We start from the raw sequence: 19,372 nt of genomic DNA on the forward strand, positions 1-19,372 counted from the left end.
AGCAGTAAGTATCAAAGCTTGAGAACATAGGTTTTGGAGGGAGGTCTAAATGCAATTGCAAATCACAACTTAAATATCCATTGGACAAATGGAAACTTGGGAAGTCAACATCTAGGTGAGTTCCTTCGATTCAGTGGCTTCATTGACTCCATGGATTAACATTCAGGTTCAAGTGAGGGATATTTCTGCTTTTGCATTTATTAAGGAGAAAGAAAACACTGAGCTTACCTTTTTAATTACAGATTTTGATTCCTAGATAGTAATACAAGCAAGAAAGCCAGGCTTTTACCAATACAGTACCACATCCCAATTTGGCATAATAGGATTTCTGTCCAAATTATCATTTCTGTTTCATTGATGGTGGTTGTTGTTACTCTTAGGGAGAAAGTGGACTTCCGGGATTGGATGGCGCGGTGGTAAGTTTGCTTTCCTTGCCTTGCACAGTCTGTTAAAAGTTTTGTACTTTTGCATCATGCATTGCCTTGGGGGCTGCGGCATGTGAAGAGGAGATGAATTAGCGCCTGAAATAAATGAATACATTTATGACCTATTGTCAGTAGCTCAACAAATTACCCTTTTCTCCCCCTTTGGACTACAGCTCTCAGAATCGGAGTAGCCATGCTGCCTGAGGGATTCTGGGAGCCGTAGTCCCAAAAGGTAACTTTCACCATCTCTGCTTGTTATGTTATGTTCGATTTCTTAAGGTGCCATTGTTACTTTGAAAATCTGAACATGCCTATTACCCTCCCAAAGATCTTGAACTTTTCAGAATGGTGAAGTCACAATCCTCCCATCCTTCCAGAGCCATGATCCTTTTAGCCATCCTGGTTGAATGCCAGAGACACATTAACCAGAGTGTAATGCCAGAGTATATTAACAATAAGGGTTTCAGGACTGAACAGACTAGAGAACAGTCTGAACAAATGGAATAATGTAAGTTTCTCTTACTTGCGACTCAACTTAATTCTTCTTTGTTAAAAACAGGGTGCCAAAGGATTCCCAGGTCTACTAGGTCCTGCTGGCCCAGTTGGGCTACCTGGCTTTCCCGTAAGTTGCCCATGCATCTTTTCTCTTCCTTGTGATTAATTGTATTGTAAATAGGTGGAACTGTAAAAGAGCATCTTTACCTTGGATCAAACATTGATCAGAACAGAGACTGCAGCCAAGAAATCAGAAGAAGACTAGGAATGGGGAAGGCAGCTATGAAAGAACTAGGAGGAGAGATATACAACCGAACACTAAAGTTAGAATTGCCCAAGACATTTTATTCCCTGTCACCATCTATGAATGCGAGAGCAGGATGGTTAAGAAAGCGGATAAAAAAGAAAATCAATTCCTTTGAGATGCAATGCTAGAGAAGAGAGCTGAGGATGCTGTGGATGGTCAAAAGGACAAATAAATGGGTCCTTGAACAGATCAAGTCAGAAATCTCCCTGGAAGCCAAGATGACCAAATTGAGGCTGTTGTACTTTGGCCACATCATGAGAAGGCATGAATCGCTGGAAAAGACCATAATGCTAGAAAAGGTCGAGAGAAATAGAAATAGAGGAAGAGTGCATGCTAGATGGATGCAACCAATCAGAGAGGTCATAAACTATGGCCTCATTCCCACTTACAAATAAATCGGTGTGTGATTTGAATCAATGGATCGATTTGACAGTGGAGCGTGGTTCCCAGTACATTTGTCCTGATCGCATTTCCTCCCTCTAAAATAATCCACTTGTGGTTCCCATTCATTAATAAATTGGTTCGAAATGATTCGGTTCCAACCAGCCAAAGGGGAAATTTGAATTGATTCCAATCTGCTTCTGGTTCACACTTGCGCAGATTCGATTTAACCAAAAAGAAGCGGGGGGAAATCAGCATCAAAAAGACACTGGATAAATGGGGTTAGCACATGGCTCCCCTCTCGGAATCGCTTCAGTAATTCGGATTAAGTGGGAACTAGGGTCATTTAAACCGGTTTAAAAGGTAGTGGGAATGAGGCCTATGCTGGGAAGGGATGTGTAGTTTTTACCAGCGTTTCTGCAAGGATGCACATTGTCAAATGTGTGGCTGGCCAGCTGCGTCACATGGATTGACATGACTGTGCATTTTCCTCAGAGAGAAGGTGAAAAGATGCACATTTGCACTGGAAAGTGAAGACCATTAAGCATTGATGCTGTGAAAATCCACAGCAGTGTGCATAATACACTCCATAGACTATCCCTTTGAGAAGGCTATAGCTTCTGAGATTGGAATCCTCCCTTTAATCTCTTCCTTTAGCAAAAAATGAAAAAATTAAGTTGCAACATTTAATTAACATTATTTTATATATTCATATTTAGGGACCACCAGGTATACCTGGCCCTCCAGGCCAATTGGTAAGTATAGCTGACTACTTTCTTGATTCTTGCCTTTTCCATTAGATATGCAGGTTTGTTGTCTTTCTTCTTTCTATCAACCATTTTGAACATTTGAATTAACACTGGCTATGTTGCCTGTAGGTTATTGTCCAACGATTTTCTTTTGCCTTGTTTACTATCTTGCTTCTCCTGTTCTTAATAAACTATTCTTAAGCAGTTTCTTGGTTGCAGCGACTGGTATTGTTTAATACTGCTCCAGCGTTGCAAACAATGCCATGCGACATCAATGCAGAATCTGAGCTTAGAAGATGAAAATGCTTTGATAACACCTGAAACGTTTTTTAAAAACTGCTTTTGAATGTTAATTGGAGAGCGAGGTTTACTTCTCAAAGGGAGGTTTTCCTGAGTCTTAGGTGCAATGCCTGGAATGCCTTGGAGAATAGATTATCGTTTAATCTTTCTCCCTTTTTTACTGTTATAATGATATGTCTTTAACATATTTGCGGGGAAATGGATTTAAAGATAGTCGTCAACTTTAAATTGTTGCTGAATGGGCAATTACCTTTCTTGGCAAGGAAAGCATTTCACCCATGATATCTGAATAGTTCTTTCAGGGCATAGAAATTCATGTTTAAACTGGCTTCATCGTCCTGAAATTTGGAAGGATAGGGCTTCTTATTCCTCCTGCAGTTTCATGTTATGCTAAACCATTGTTTATTGTGATGGAAATGGACCGACCACTTCTTACTTACTTTCTGCTGTGGTTGCAAAAAAGAGACTATACTGTATCTTCTCCTTGCAGTTTGGATAAACTTTGCTGAGTGCATTGTTAAACTCTAAACTATATAGGATAAACTATAGGATTAAACCACAGTTTATTAGGCTTGGATGACACAGCAAACTGTGGCTCATAACCAGAAAGAAAAATCTTGAATTCATGGATTTGTACAGATGGAGATGCACAAGAAGAGGAGGAAGGCCAGGCTTATTCCCATCACAGTAAAAAATGGTTTATCCTATTGTCAGTCTGAAGCTATTATCAAGTGCCTGATCTTTTAAAATTTTAATATGATGAAGACTTCAGAGAATGATATTCAATATCTGTAAGTCCTGGAGCAATAAAGGGAGTGATAATGTAATACCAAAGCCTACATCCGGTTGCTAGTTTCACATATAGTAGACCCAATGCTGGATTATATGTCAGCCTTGATGTAAATCCCACTGCTCCAATGGGTCGTCTCTAGCTGGGATTAGCAATTGGATTTAGGCTGAAATGCTTTGTTTCTATTGGTGTGAATCTTGTCTTTGTTAATAATTATATAAAAGAGTGTGTTTTTTAATACAACAACAACAACAACAAACTATAATTATTTGGTATTTTATAGGGGAACAGTGGCCTAGTTTTCCAGGGAGAAAAAGGAGAAAAAGTAAGTTCAGTTCATTTTGATTTTTCCTGAAATACCTGCAGTTGTCATGCTAGTTGTTGCCATCAGTGAAGGAAGAACTCTATACAAATACAATCTATTGAAAGGTGGATATACATATCCCTGTGTGAATACTCAGAGAGATCTTGTAGCATCTAACTGAAAGACAGACATTGGCCGTTCTTTCAATTAGTCTCAAGGGTGCTCCAAGATCTCTCTGTGTACTGATTCTACAGACTAACACGGCTATATCTTTTTCTCATTTTTCCGCTTTGTCCTCTGCTTACTTCAGAGTTCCTCCAAAGGTTACAAAAGTACAGTGCACCTTTCCCTTACGAAGGGGATCCATTCCGGACCCCCTTCCAGCATATGCTGGAGCCCCATTGAAAACAATGGGGTTCGTGCCCATGGTGTGGTGCAGCGCATGCACCATGGGTGCACGCACCAGTGTCTCTTCCGGCACACAACTTTCAGCGTAAGATGAAAGCCGCATTTGGCAAGCTTGCGTATGACACAGGCGCACTGTAGTTTGCACTCGTCCGACTCAGAAGGGGGAGAGGAGGAGTCAGAGTCTTGCTCTTCCCAGTAGACTCAGGCAAAAGCAAACTCCTGTGTAATCTCCTACCTTGGTTTTTCTTCCTTGTTAATAATTTTTGCCATCATGTTGCTTGGCCACACACGTTCTGGCCACGGTCCTTGAACCAAAGCCTGTTCGGCTCCTTCCGACTTCCTGCTGAGCAGACATGTGGCGAACTGCATGTTTGAGACTTATTGCCTCTTAACCTGGAGGGAACATATAGACATCATCGACTTTCCTAGGCAACCGTTTGCTCCCCCAGAGTTCTGCAGCTGTCAAGAGAGTGTTGACAGGCGAATGGCAGATTATCCAGCTAGTAGCTCGGTAGCTGGCCCCGTCTGTTTCTCATTAGAGCCCCGGGTGGTGCAGCCGCATGCAAAACTGGTTTATGGATTTTCCAGCTGGCCTCATTCCGTCTAGCGGCTGAGGTTCATGCGGATGGGTGGGGTCTGAAGGGCTTCTGCCGAGGAAGGTCCTTCCCCTTAGCTTGGGAAGCAGAACCAAATTGCAAACAAGGAAAGAAAGTGAGTGAGTGAGTGTGCTTGCTGCATCTGAGTAAGTCCATCTGCATCATAGAATTTGACTTGATGCAGACTTCTGATGCCTTCCTTGCCCAATTGCACAGACAGAAGAAGATATTTATTTCCCTCTCCCGATATTGTACAGTTTGAGGTTACTTGGTAGAATTGATCAGTGGGAGATTTCAGGGAAGCGAAAGGGATGGCTGTAGCCTGACTTATGTCTAACATCAAATTTCTTTCCCTATTAGGGAGATGTTGGCCTTCCTGGTCCTGCTGGACCTCCACCTTCCACTGGGATTTTGGAATTCATGGAGTTCCCCAAGGGACAACGAGGGGCAAAGGTGGGCTTTTACAATCTGATATTACTTTGTGGTGTAGTGGTTTGAATGTTGGACTACGTCTCTAGAGTCCTGAGTTCAATTCCTGGCTTGGCATTGAAATCCACTGGGTGGCCTCAAGCAAGTCACACACTCTCAGCCTCAGGGAAAGGCAATGGGCAACCTCCTCTGAATAGCTCTTGCCAGGAAGAGCCCATGATAGCTTCACCTTAGGGTCACCATAAGACAGAAACAACTTGAAGGCATACAACAACAAGAACATGGTGTAAGAAGGCAATGACAACCCTTCTCTGAACAAATCTTACCAAGAAAACCCCATGACCTTAGATCTGAAACAACTTGAAGCCACACAACAACAAATGAATGTAGGGCCAGGTGTGCTTATCCATGAAATTGGGTTGGTAGGTTTAGATCAAACGTGAAAGGAACCGTTTAAGGTACTGAATCTATTTAGAAGCTAGAGTTCAGCATCTTGGATAGTTTCAAGTTCAGACTCAAAACCCAGGATGGATTCACTTCCCCACTGACATAGCCGCCAATGGGAGACTGAACAAGATTCCAGCATCTTTGGGGTCTTGGATTAACCGTTGGACTCTTTCCAGCGCTTAGGCTTTATTGACTTTGGCCATTGGTCCAGCTGATACCAGGGAGAGCTGATTAACTCCCAAATCCTTCCTTGAGTTTCCAGCTCAGCCATTTGCAAGATCAGCAGGGCTTTTTTTGTTATTTCTTGGCAAGAATTTGCTAGTTAGGAGCATCGTCCTGACCTTCAGTTCCCCAGGGAAAAGCCAAGATAACAGCGAGCCTCATCCCTCAACTGCCGGGATTAAAAAGATTTGCAGCCTGGTTTGAAATTAAAAGCTCGCCGTTTCAAGAAGTGTGGAGGAAGGGAGACAACTGAGGCCTGTTAATACTTGGCCGTCATATATTTTTTCACCTCTGTAAACCATTAATTCATTTGATCCCTGATTTCACCTCTTCCAACGTACCCTAAATATGTGGGAAGCTCTGCCCCAATATGCATTTCAGCTCTCCTCTTAAATTAGCTAATCTTTTATATGAACACTTTATTTTTAGGGCATTCCAGGCCCAGAAGGGTTTCCAGGTCCGCAAGGGTTTCCTGGTCCTCCGGTAAGTGGTTTAATCTATGGCACAAAGGTTTGGTACGTTTCCAGTCTTCTAGTCCTTATGATAAAATGGGTGGATTATAAAATGAGTGAGGCTTAAACTGGAGTTTTTAGGCTCATGCAGGTTAATCTTGTCTATATCACAATTCTTACGTCATGTTTGCTTCTGTCTTATGATATGAGGATGATTTTTCAGAGTTTACATACATTTGATGCACACAAAAGACACATCACAATATGCCTTGGTCTTTGCTAACCATGGTTTGTTGCTTAAGCCATAAAATGCAATGTTACCAAACCAACTGGAACTTGCCTTCCTCATTTTGAGTTGTTTCGGGTTTGCTTTTTTTCCTGTTGCAGCATAAATTGATGGGGAAACAGGCCAAGAACAAGCTAGGATTGCAGGTCTGCGAGTCACAATAAACCATGTTTTAACAAAACAGCATTCATATGCTATCAAGAGGCCATACGTTCAGATTGCATTCTGTGGGTACTTTACAAACCATGACTTGACAGCAGATGCTGATTTATACATCACAACAAGCCATATTTCCACAGAGTATACTATGGCTTGTTGGTGATGTTTAATGCAAGCAGTTTGGGAAAAGGAGTGCCAGAGTCATTGTAAGTGGTGTGTTCCAAGGAATATTTTGTGGCTGAAATCCAATTGCTGGACAAACCTAGAGCGGATCCATTGAACCAATGCAATTTACAGAAGAGTTTTGGTTTGATTCTGCAGTTGATTTATTGTGTCTACTGCAGCTGGGACTAGCAACTGCCTTTAGGCATTTTTAATTACTGTGTTTCTCGTTTGAGTATCTCGGTATATGTCTTGTTTCGGGTTAAATTAAAATACTTTCACACAACCACGAAGCAAACCACATTACTTTTGATCATGACAGAAGGCATATTTCCTTGTTGCATTTCAAAAATGTTAAACAGATTTTCCTCCCTGTATTTAACTCTTTCCCCCATATTTATCTCAAAACATTGCTCTTTTTAGGATTGGAGTGGAAGCTTTTAATTTTTACCTTTGGCATAAGTGCAGTATAGAGGTTGGGCCTCCCTCCCCACAAACACAAACACATGCTTTCTAATCCTTTTTGGCTGATAGCAATGAATTTCCCACAACCGTGAAACATCTGTAAATGTCACTCCTTTCTTTTACAACCTAATGAATAAATACTCTAGGCAAGATTACAGCCCTGCAGTAAATTACTTATGGATTGCATCAACATTGCATGCTGTCCTGCTTCTCTCTTTCTCTGCAAAGGAAAGATACATTGCAAGAATTTTTGTATGAGTGACACTAGCATTTTAAACATGCTCTGCATTTGAGTGTGGTTCAAGATAGAGGAAATGCTCCTTTTGCACATTGGAGGCATTAGCAACGATGAAAAACAGAAGTATGAATGGGTAGTTGCATATGCACAGGAGATCTCCTTATTCTCTTGGATGAGTGGAAATTATCTAGGTATACTCAGGACTATCCCATGGTATACTGCAAGTGTAGGAATTGTATGGCCCTCCTGGTGTTGTTGGACTGCACCTCCCATAATCCCTAGCCATCATAGCGAAGAATGATGGAACTTGCAGTACAACACAACCATGGCAAATTGGCCTGCAGTCATATGCCTGAGTTATATGAGTATCTGGCAATGCAGAAGGAAGTCAACTGATTCACAAGAACTTTGGATGAACTGATGGATTTGGAGTCTGGGATATCAGGGGCAGCCCTTAATAAAGGATATAGAAAAGCAGAATTCTCTATATGTGTCTGATAATTTCTCTGCTTTTGGTTTAGGAATGTTTGCTTAATCCAAGGAGTATCTTCTGCAAGGATATTGCAGTTCTGATGAAGGTGCAGGAAAGGGCAACCCAATATATCCCAGGAACTGCAACAACTCTCATTGATCAACTAGTTTTTAAAAGCTATCATCCCAAGCTCTAGTCCCAAATCTTGCTTCCCATATATTGTTTACACTGAACCAGTTGCATGAAGTATTTTTTATTTTCTGTGTCATGGGTTTGCATCATGTTTTTGTTCTCACAATAAGGTGAAGATTAACCCCTGTTATCTCTGTTGTCTTTCCCCTGTTCTTCGTTTAGGGCTTTTTTGCTTTTGGGGAGAAAGGAGAAAAGGGCGTACCTGGGTTGCCAGGACCCAGGGTAAGTACCATCATAAAATCCATCCATGGTTGGGGTGATAGATAGATGTAAGGTAGTATCAGAGGCCTAAATGGTTTCCAGATTTTCAGTGATCTGAGGAAAACCTGGAAAAGTTACTATTGTAGACACTGATCATAATGGTGGGACAATTATGAGAGCTGGGTTACATAGTCCCCAGTAAATATCTCAGGATATCAAATGCAGATATTGAGCTCTAGGGCATAAATTTCCTAGCTCCTGCTCTAAAAAATTCCCAGCAAAAGCAAGCCAAACAGTCCATTTGCCTGAGAATGAAATGGCAAGTTGGAATTCAATAATATTTTTCATCTTCTTTCTTCTTTGTTTTTAGGGAGACATGGGACTGAAGGGATTTGAAGGGAGCCCGGGCGGAAAGGTACGTTGCACCTTGTATCCCATCATCTGGTGGACTGCCAGCCTGGGTCAAAATGGTCTTCCTCCTTATTTGCCTCTAAATTGTGGGATCGCCTATTCATTCTGTGCAGCATAACCAGGACAAGGAGCCATTTAAAAGAGGAAACAAAGAGTTTGGAAAAGTCACTCTTCGGGGCTGCATTGCTCAGCATGGCAATAATTCTGAACATTATAATCCAAAGAAGCAATCTTTTGAAGCTCTGGTTAAAAAAAGTGGGTAGAAACAATGGTAATAACGATAATTCCTTGTCATTTAGGGCCAACCGGGGGACCCAGGATTTCCAGGAAGAGATGGAACACCAGGAGGAAAGGTAACGTCTTGCAGCAAAACTCAAACCGCTCATTCTGGCACTTCAGATATACAGGGAAAACATCCCCATGACGTATAAATGAATTTTATGTTTAGATTTGGTTACCATGGCCAAAATATCTCATCATATATTCAAATGCAGGTATTCTGAAATCCAGAAAAATCCAGAATCCAAAACAGCCCTGGTCCCAAGCATTTTGGATAAGGGAGACAACCTGTACTAACAGCGAATCCAATCTCTGGTGTTTTTCCTTAAGTATCCAGAATTGCCCCATTCAGGCCCAAAAGGGAACACCAAGATTTTCAGAAGTGTTTTCTTTTTCTTTTTTAAGAAACCCTAAAGGAATAGTGAACCCAAAACCATCCAATGAAGCCTGAGAGAGGCCAAAGAATGCTATGCGTCTTGTGTTCATGAAAGGAAGGAACAAGAGGAAATTAGAAAGCTGAATGGTGGTGATGGCGGGGAATGAAATGAAATGTCCTGAAAGTAGTAGGAATAGAAAAGAAATTGGGATCACTTTGTGTGATTAATACATGTCTAGGCCAATTCAAATCCAACAATCCCAAGGAATATTTCTATGTACGAAACATTCCCTCTACATAGAAAACTTGAATTTTAAGGATAAGAGTTCCAACTTAGTCTTCATCCTGAGCTGCTTGTTTTCTCTCTCTGTGTGTGAATTTAATTAATTGATTGATTGATTGATGTATTCATTGCATGGAGGAAGACTGGATCATGCAAATCCCCATTTGCCCTCTGGATAGCAAGAGTCCAAGCTGCAGTTTCTCATCTCAGTCAGGGTCCAATTGCTGTCTGGGTTGAACAGAAGTAGTTTAGATGAACTTTCATGTCCTACACTTACGTTTGATTTTCTCCAGGGCGAGTTTGGCGATATTGGCCCCCCGGGTCCTACTGTCGTTGTTGACGCAGAAGGCATTGTGATCTCAGGTGCACTCTTGTTTTCCTTTCTTTGACCAAATACATCACTTCATCTATCTGTATACCTTTATATACCCGGAGTGGGAATTCCCCAAGCTCTTTTGTCTATTGTGAATTTGAAGGCTTTCGTGTCTGGCATCCCTTGTTTTTTGTGGGTTTTTCAGGCTATGTGGCCATGTTCTGGAAGAGTTTATTCCTGACGTTTCGCCAGCATCTGTGGCTGGCATCTTCAGAGACTGAAGAATCCTTAGCATTCTCCAAAGATGTCAGCCACAGATGCTGGCGAAACATTAGGAATAAACTCTTCTAGAACATGGCCACATAGCCTGAAAAACCCACAAAAACCCATGAATTGTCTATTTCCGCTTCAGAAAGTTCTAGGAGCTGTAATTTTGCTTTAATACAAGGTAGTAGACTGCTGTGCCTTGAATCCATGGATTAAAAACCTGTGGATATGGAGGGCCTACTGTATATACTGAGTAGAGAACATCGCAGGCAGTGGGAAAGGTGATGATGCTCTGGGTGAGATCAATACAGAGCAATTCTGACATCTTTCTCTTTTTCACCCTAGGTCCTCCTGGAGAGCCTGGGACACCAGGAATCCCTGGTCCTAGAGGTGACGAAGGTCCCATTGGGTTCCCAGGCCTTCCTGGCCAAGCAGGGTATCCTGCACCATTTCCAGGTAAAGTGGCTGAAGATCCTTGGCCTGAGACATCCTTGGCTTGAGACTCAATTGTGGCTGGTTTTGGTGGGCAAAGGCTGGGGGAAGAGGAATAGATGCATGATGTTCCTCGGATGCTATCTGATGAGCACTGAAGACACCAGTGTAGTTACTCCTTTTAAACTGGGTGTGCGGCAAGATATTAATTGTGTATGCATATACATAACTTATGCATATGTTCTTTTAAATGATACCACTGAGGTGTGGAAGCTAACTGAAGGTCAGCATTATTGAACCCTGCATGATTTTCCTGTTTGAAAGAAAAAGACTTACACTTTATGGTTGGAAAGATGAAATATTCACCTTCAGTGTTCAGTAGCTAAGCATGAACTCAAGTTTCCTTGAAGGAATATGTAGTTTCAATGCAGTGAGTTTCAGTAACACGTAGTTTCCATAATAAGTTGTTTTGCAAATATAGCCAGTTCATATCAATCTATATAAATACCCTAAAAGCACCAGATCCCATCTGATCTTGGAAGCAAAGCAGGTTTAGGTCTGGTTAGTGGGGGGTGACTGCCAACAAATATCAGGTGCTATAGGCTGCATTTCAGAAGAAGGGATTACCAAAACCACCTCTTCTTGAGTGTTCCTTGCCTTAAAAAACCCTATGAATTTATGGGGCTGCCCTAAGTCAACAGATGACTTGGAAGCACATGCACACATATACATATACCTAGTTTATGTCCATATCCTACATACGTCTTCCCTTCCCCCTCTTTACATTCTCTTGCTCTCCTTTTAATCTAGTCTAAAATCCAATCTAAAAAGAAGATTCCAACATAAATGAGATTTTATGCACATCAGGTTGAACTTAAGACAAGTATGTCTGTCTTTCCTAGGTCCCCCAGGTCAGGCAGGATACCCAGGAGCTTCAGGAGCTAAAGGTGAACAAGGAGTTCCAGGTAGATCAACAACTGGATTGCCTGGTCCACCTGGCAGAGATGGAGTTCCTGGTTTGCCAGGACCACCAGGACTACCCGGGCCATTGCGTAAGTACAGGTTGAAGTTCAGTTCCCATACGACAGTGATTTAGGTGTGCATAACTGCATACCTTTCACTCTTCCCAGGCTTTGAATGACTGGTGGAGTTTCCACAGGCCTAAGGCACTGCTGTAGCTCATGGCCATTTGGATTTCTAGACCCTTCCCAACTATATACCCCACAAAATCCATAGCAGATTTCCTTTCCCCATTTTTTGAAATCTGCAGGTCCTGGTTTTAGACCAGATGGAATCCTTGAAGGAGAAGCCGGAGAACCAGGAGTCCCTGGGCAGAGAGGGCCACCAGGGAGGTTCGGTCCAAAAGGGTACAAAGGTGAGCAGGGTTCTCATCAACCTTTTGAGTTTTCACCATGACATAACCACCGAGTAAATAATGGGATGGGGCTTTTCCCATTGGGCATGTTGAACACAATATATAGAGCACAGTCTTCTGTGCATCTGTTCAGATGATATTCTTTCTACTTTCCTGGGCAAACATTCACATTATGGGCCATTCCACCTCATTGTAGTTGAGTAGGGTCTGCTTATGTGTGCAGGCTATGTTTTGGCTTTGTGTCTGATGTGAGCCGTTCTTTTCCAAGGTGAAGGAGGCGACTGTGCTTGCGATGGAGGGCTGACCGGAGTTGGCCCAAGGGGAGAGCCAGGTTCACCTGGTCAGCCTGGAAGGCCAGGAGAAGTTGGCCCAAAAGGTCCTTCAGGAGATCTAGGCATTGGTGAACCAGGCCCACGTGGGCCATCGGTAAGGAGAGAGAATTTCTCTGTTCACTGATGATGGGGAATGGGGCTGCCATTCATTGCATAAATAATACGCTGAAGTCCAAAAGCACTAGATCCCATCTGATCTTGGAAACTAAGCAGGGTCAGCCCTGGCTAGTACTTGGACAGGAGACCACCAAAAAATCCCAGGTTCTGTAGGCTATATTTCAGAGGAAGGAATGAGCAAAACCACTTCTAAGCAGAAGAAAAGCCTATGAAATTCATGGGATCACCATAGGTTGACAGGCGACTTGGAGCAAACACACACACAGTCCAAAGAAGTCTGTCTTCCAGGTCTGCTCCTCTACTGTGATTTCCTAGGGAATCCATATCTTTTTGTTTACTGACTCCTTGTTTGTTTGTACCTTCAGGGTATCCTCGGTCCCCCTGGCCTTCCGGGTTTCAAAGGAGAGAAAGGAGAACCAGTGTTAGCAACCAGCAGAGGAATCCGAGGAGATCCTGGGGATGTTGGCCCCAGAGGTCCTTCAGGTGTCCCTGGGATTCCTGGTCCAGATGGTTCCTCAGGTTTGCCAGGTCTCCCTGGACCTCCAGTAAGTATGTCCCATCGGAAACCCTTGCTGTCCCTGCATGGAATTACTGTGCTTTTCATCACTGAGGAACCAGGAGGTCCTAAAAAAGAGGGCTATTTTAGGATGGTGGGAATCATCAGACTAGGATTCAATATTTGCAAGGGACTCTGGAGCAGAAACATGCAAGAAAAAGAGGCTATAAAAAGCCAGAAAAAGATTTGTACAAGTGACATGGTAAAAATTATTTGCAGACTTGGCTTGCCCATCGTCTGACCAACTACGGGGGATAAACCCTGCCCTGAAATCAGTGGCATAATCATAAAGACAATATGGCAAGTCCCATCCCCACCCTGAGTTGAAAAATGCAGGCATTTGTATTAGCCCTTAGAAAGAAACCAGCTGTGTCAGTTTTGATCTCCATCTGGAGCAAGCCTTCTGTAAACATTATGGATCTTAATCACCCATTCAGGAACAAGTAACTCCAAAATACATTGTGAAAGACTTTGCATAATAACAGAGATAGCTCACATCAATCTATAGTTACTGGAAAAATGCACTGCTACTCTGCTACTATGAGGATAACAACTGAATTCCTAGGGAGCAAAGAAGCCTAATAGAGCCCTACTCAACAGAAAAACCTGGCATGTCAACCATGCTCAGAATCCTGGCTTCATTACACAATAGATTGCAAGATCCAGCCATGCTTTCAAGATCCAGCCTTGTTCTTGAGGGTGTTCTTTTACATAGCGAAGTGATCCTCTTTTTGCAGACTCTAGTTGGCTTGGAGTAAACTGAATTAATTGCCCCGAAATTGAAGAATGGCTCTCCATAATCTGAGCCTAAAAGAATCAGTTTGGACCAGGGCATACCAACCTGGGCATATGGTAGGAAGTGATCTCAACCTCCATCTCCACCTTTGAATACTTCCCATCCACCCATCATTGATCTTCTGACACTCTTTCCTTCCTGTGGAGTTAGGTGGCTGCTACTAGCAGGAGGAGGGTGGAAGGTAGAGTAGTAAGTCTTCTGGCAGGGCATTATATAGGGAGCACGTAGGTCTGGGAAATCTAGTTTTGCAAGCCCTACTGCAGGAGAAGAGGATTAGTGGGAGGTAGATGTTCTCCTGTTTGTTTGCATTACCCTAACTTAGATGACCAGTTCCAACTGGGGAGGACCCATTGAATCAGTGGAACTTCAAAACTTAACAAATTCATCAGGTTCCCACTGATTCAAGGAGTCTTCTCAGTTGGAACCAACAACTGGATTTAGACCTTAATAAATCCAAACTGGAGGAGTTACCAGGAATGGTGGTGCTTGCCTTGTATTTGAGCTGCGCATTGCAAGACCCCATAGCTTCTCTTTCCAAGCCAAGAAGGACCAGTCTTGATGAAATCTCTAACCTTTATACTCACTGTAAAGATTTTATTTATTAAAACCCACCTTCTTCTTTTGCTTATGTTTAGGGTGATGGTGGCCTTGGCTACCCAGGGGACAAAGGCTCGCCAGGATTGCCCGGAGCAATGGGCCGGCGTGGTGAGAGCGGTCTTCCTGGCATTGGTTTCCCAGGCTCCATTGGAATCCGTGGGCCTCCGGGTGAGCCAGGAATTGATGGCTTTCCGGGACAACCTGGTCCTCCAGGTCCTCCAGGTACATCATTTGCATCTGTAGCAAAGGGGGGGGAGGAATTTCCTACTCTTAGTTGATCACAAGGAGCAACCTGGACACCGTAGTTTTCAAAGAAGCCAAACTGGATTTCAGATTTTTAACCCATTTCTGCAATAAGAACCAAAAGTAATATTAATACTCTCTATTTGTCTTAATCATACAGCTGCCATTCAACAGAGCAGTTGTAGTCTGGGAGAAAACTGAGCAATATAAATCGCAGCCTGTGTTCATTGGCATGGCTAGTGATGGCATGGCAAGGAAGGGCAGCTATTGATGCCTCCTGCCCTGTCGCTCTGGGTAAAGGCTTGTCTTTCATAGCATTGCCTTTAGAAAGAGGAGAAGTGGTGGATGGGGGTTAGTATTAGTGGTCTCTTACCCGTTGCCTTGTCTTGTATCAACTGCAACTGCAATAGAAAAATGATTTGTAAATAATTTCCAGGGCTTAGAAAAATCACCTCTGGGGACTATAACTCCCAGAATCCCTTAGCAAACTAGTTGCAGAATTCCAGGAATTGTCCAAAAATTTGCCATGCTCTGGGTTTCCTTCCATTGAGAACCACTTTCCAGATTCTCATTTGAACTGGTTTTCTATTGTCCAGTAAACAAAAGAAACCCCTTCCCTTATTCTTTCATTCTAATGCCAGCTTTATTTAAAAGACTCTTAAAATATAACAACTGCAGTGTGTTGCTTTCTTTTCCTCTGCTTTCTTTTTTTAAAACAACAACTACTACTATGTCTTTTATGCATATGTAATGTTTTGTTTAGAGAGAGATGCATTTCAGCTTGCAGTGTTTACAAGTCTACCTGAGCTGTATTCACAGGCAAAGCATTTCCATGTATAATCTCTTCATTTCCACATCCAAAATACGGTCCATATCCACAGATTCAACCATTCATGGCTTGAAAATATTCTCAATAAAAAAGTAAACCTTGATTTTGCCACTCCTATAAAGGACACCATTTTAGTGCACCATTGTATTTATTTAATGGGACTTGAGCATCCACAGATTTTGGTATCCATCCTGGAACCAAACCCCAATGGATCCCAAGGGCCCACTGTGTACATATGCAAACAATTGCAGTTGCTTTAAGACCAATATGAATTTCCATTGGAATCGATTGTCTTCATTTATGCATCTGGTGCAATGCCCGTGAATATGGTAGGATTGTGATTCAAGAGCAAGCCACTGGGCATTCTTGCAGGTGGTCTTTCTTCTCCTTTTATATGCCTTCCCTGCCTCTGTTTTAACCTCTCCTCCTTTGCTTAACTGGTATAGGTGATTGCTGCTGCAGTGAGGAGGTTGGTAATGGAGTCTTAGACGCTCAGGGAGGTGAGAGTGAGGCCTGGCGGTTGTCACACTTGTGGTGTTCGGGGGGGATCCACTTTAAACGCATGTTGTGTGACACTGTGGGCAGGGCGGCATGGGAGGATCACATTTGGTGGTGGAAGAAGTTCGAGGGAACACAGAAAGCTTGCTTACATGTGCTTTCCCCCTGCCCTCCTGCGAACCGTGTGCTTAAATGCTCAGTGTCTGTTTCCATGTGGCTATGTGTTTCCGACATCTTTGCTTGTTGCATGGGGACCGGAAAGTGGCAATGTGACAAACAAAAGCAGTTTTAAAAAATACTGCACAAGAACCAGATTTATGTCCTGCATCCCAATTCCAAGTCTATAAGAAAAAGCATATTCATAGTTCAGATAGTTGATTGCATAGCTTGAAATGTATAATATATTCTGATTTTATTTAGTGACTGTTTGGACAAATACTGTTAATGTAGAAACTGGGAAACGATGCAGGGATGTAGGTCCCTCCCATGAAATTTGCCCTCAGTCCCCAAATTTCTATCATTGCAGTAACTTAATGCATCTGAGGAAGTAGGTTCAAGTCTACGAAGGCTCATGCTACCAAACCATATCTTTCAAAGGTGTTGCAAGATCCCTTTGGACATTAAAGCATCAGTTGAGCATTTAGAAATAAGGTCTAGGCATTCAAAGGAAAGGGGCAAGCAAAGTTACCAAAGGAGTTAGAAAGAAAATCTTACACTCGTCTGTAAAATGTGGTAGATTACAAGCGTGTAAATCACCCTAAACATGCGGGGTGAAGTATTTACCACTGGGCAATGCATGTATTCAGCTGACAGTGGTGGAAGTGGAGTTGTACATGTAGCAACATTTCATGCTGCAATTTCACATCATCGCTGCACATCACAGGGGAACATTGCACTTTGGAGTTGCTCGTTGTCACTATGCAATGTGCAAGAGCACCAAGTCACCAAGATGCCTTGCGGAGCATTGCTGTTCTGCATGTGGGTTTGTGTAGGAATGGCAAAATACATCTCCACATGAATAGGTGTTGGATTGCTGCCACTGTTTTTAACTGGCGTTGTAAACCACTTTGGGTACTATATTGGAAGGAAAGTGGGATATATATCAAAATAAATAAATGGATAAATATTCTTCCTGAAATTTCCTTGAATTACAAGGAGCCAAAGAAAGTTTTGATGCATGTTCTTTCTGTAGGTATAACCTTGCCCTGCGTAATTCCTGGAGCATTCGGTCCACCTGGGCTTCCAGGGTCTCCGGGATTTCCAGGTATGACACTTTATACTGTGTAAAGCTTACAAGTTATAGTTGGCCTTTAACTTTTGTGGGGTATGGGGCACAGACCCCATGGACGTAGCCAGGATTTTAGGAAGGGGGGGGGTCCAGACTAAGTGACACCATTATAATGGGACTTGGGCGCTGCAGCGCAGCAGCACGCACCATTCATTTTTCTAATGGAAGGGGGGGTCCGGACCCCAAGAACCCCCCCCTTGGCTACGTCCCTGCAGACCCTCTGCAAAAGTGGAAAAACTGCAAATATAGGACCATGATGACTTTTCTGGGCACCTGTAGGTCCTCCAACATGTCCCTATCTATAATCAGCTTCCATTTGATATTGACCATAGAATTGCCTCAAGTGCCTTCAAATGCCTAGAAGAGTGCTCTCTCTGGACATCTGTAGATCCTCCAGCACAACTCTATGGTCAACTTCTGCTAGAACTGTGGTTCCCAAACTTTGAACCTCCAGATGCTTTGGATTTCAGCTCCCAAAATTCCTGATTGTTGGCCCAATTGGCTAGGGCTTCTGGGAGTTGAAGTCCAAAGCACTTGGAGGACTAAGTCTGGAAGTCATTGTGCTAGAAGTGGATCATAGCATTGTGCTGAAGGATCTAAAAATCTGTAGGTTAGGATTTTCTGCTTTTGTGTTGCGTTACAGTTAGGAAAGCTGTAAGCACAGTCATTAACTACTTGGAGGCCTTGGAGAGCAACTTTACCATGAGTATGCTAGTCACAAAAATAATTATCATTATCATCATCACCACGATCATCATTTTATTACCAGCTTCTCCCCAAGGTTCGAGACAGGGTACAATACAGATTAAAACACATAAAAAATCATTTAAATACATAAACGTAGGATGCATTCAAATCATCCAACATAAAATTTGAAATGTACCACTTCAAAATTCATAGTTTGCAATTGACTCGATAGGCATGCTGGAAGAGAAAGGTCTTTAATGTTAAATTCAGACAGAAGGTTTAGCTGTTGAATATCTCCTGACAGGTCATTCCACAGTCTAGGGGCGGTCAGTGAAAATGACTGGGTGACAGTTGCCAGTCTAGTTCTGGCTGATTGAAGTCAGTATCCCCCAGAGGCCCTGAGTGTATGGGGCGGATTGTATGGTGCCTACATATGTGGCTCTGATGCGGACCAGCTCATCTTCGGGACCACACTTGCTATCTTGGCTTGCTCTGAGTTAGGTATCCAGAGACAATGTAGAGGGGTGGCAGTAGTGATGGATATTGGGGCACATGGTAGCAAAGGTGGGGATGGCAGCTCTTCTTTCCTCAGCAGCCAAGAGAGTCTTGGGCAAAACTGCAGTCTAAATGGGTGTTTTCTTTTATCCAGGACCCAAGGGTAGCAAAGGACTCCCAGGCATTCCAGGGCAGCCGGGATTCAATGGTGTAAAAGGACAGACAGGTGTACCAGGATTGATCGGCCTCTTAGGCATGCCAGGTAAGATCTGGGAATGCCAGGTAAGAGCTGCAGTTTTTCCAAAGAAGCAGCAATGAAGGTTACAACAATGACAATAACAGCAACAATAATTACCTGTTATTATATCCTGACTCATACCTGAAGATGTCAGGGTGGGATGCAGTCAATAAAACAGTTTTTAACCATCTGTAATAGTTTGAAAGAACATCAAACAATTCAACCAAGTCACAATCTCATAGAACAACGACACAAAATTACCATTACTGATGATGTTAGGACTTACACTCATTCAGTGTTTTAATAATAATAATAAATAATAATAATAAATTTTATTTTTACCCCGCCTTTCCAAAATATGATCAAGGCGGCTTACAAAATTTAAAACATTACAATACAGGATAAAAATTCAATATAAAAGTTAAAACATCACTACAAAAAAAACAGGAACAGGAAATCAATAAAATACACATGTCAAGG

At 42.6% G+C, this 19,372-nt stretch overlaps 1 protein-coding gene across 3 annotated transcripts in view; it reads left to right on the forward strand.

Moving 5' to 3' along the window:
• COL4A6 (collagen type IV alpha 6 chain) overlaps positions 1 to 19,372 on the forward strand; it is a 117,750-nt gene that overhangs the window by 78,175 nt on the left and 20,203 nt on the right. For 2 of the 3 annotated variants that reach the window (XM_089536487.1, XM_089536489.1), the window contains 19 exons: positions 381 to 416; positions 985 to 1,047; positions 2,328 to 2,363; positions 3,731 to 3,772; positions 5,116 to 5,208; positions 6,283 to 6,336; positions 8,442 to 8,501; positions 8,851 to 8,895; positions 9,191 to 9,244; positions 10,123 to 10,192; positions 10,755 to 10,865; positions 11,744 to 11,893; positions 12,112 to 12,216; positions 12,485 to 12,642; positions 13,031 to 13,210; positions 14,653 to 14,836; positions 16,133 to 16,186; positions 17,377 to 17,448; positions 18,809 to 18,916. In XM_089536487.1, the coding sequence (XP_089392613.1) occupies positions 381 to 416; positions 985 to 1,047; positions 2,328 to 2,363; positions 3,731 to 3,772; positions 5,116 to 5,208; positions 6,283 to 6,336; positions 8,442 to 8,501; positions 8,851 to 8,895; positions 9,191 to 9,244; positions 10,123 to 10,192; positions 10,755 to 10,865; positions 11,744 to 11,893; positions 12,112 to 12,216; positions 12,485 to 12,642; positions 13,031 to 13,210; positions 14,653 to 14,836; positions 16,133 to 16,186; positions 17,377 to 17,448; positions 18,809 to 18,916 (1,675 nt within the window). The remainder of the gene's footprint in view (positions 1 to 380; positions 417 to 984; positions 1,048 to 2,327; positions 2,364 to 3,730; positions 3,773 to 5,115; positions 5,209 to 6,282; positions 6,337 to 8,441; positions 8,502 to 8,850; positions 8,896 to 9,190; positions 9,245 to 10,122; positions 10,193 to 10,754; positions 10,866 to 11,743; positions 11,894 to 12,111; positions 12,217 to 12,484; positions 12,643 to 13,030; positions 13,211 to 14,652; positions 14,837 to 16,132; positions 16,187 to 17,376; positions 17,449 to 18,808; positions 18,917 to 19,372) is intronic. The other variant, XM_089536488.1, reaches the window with a different exon arrangement.

This window comes from Sceloporus occidentalis, unplaced genomic scaffold, assembly GCF_023333645.1.
Source record: "Sceloporus occidentalis isolate IW3139 unplaced genomic scaffold, rSceOcc1.0.p SCAF_8, whole genome shotgun sequence".
NCBI lineage: Eukaryota > Metazoa > Chordata > Lepidosauria > Squamata > Phrynosomatidae > Sceloporus > Sceloporus occidentalis.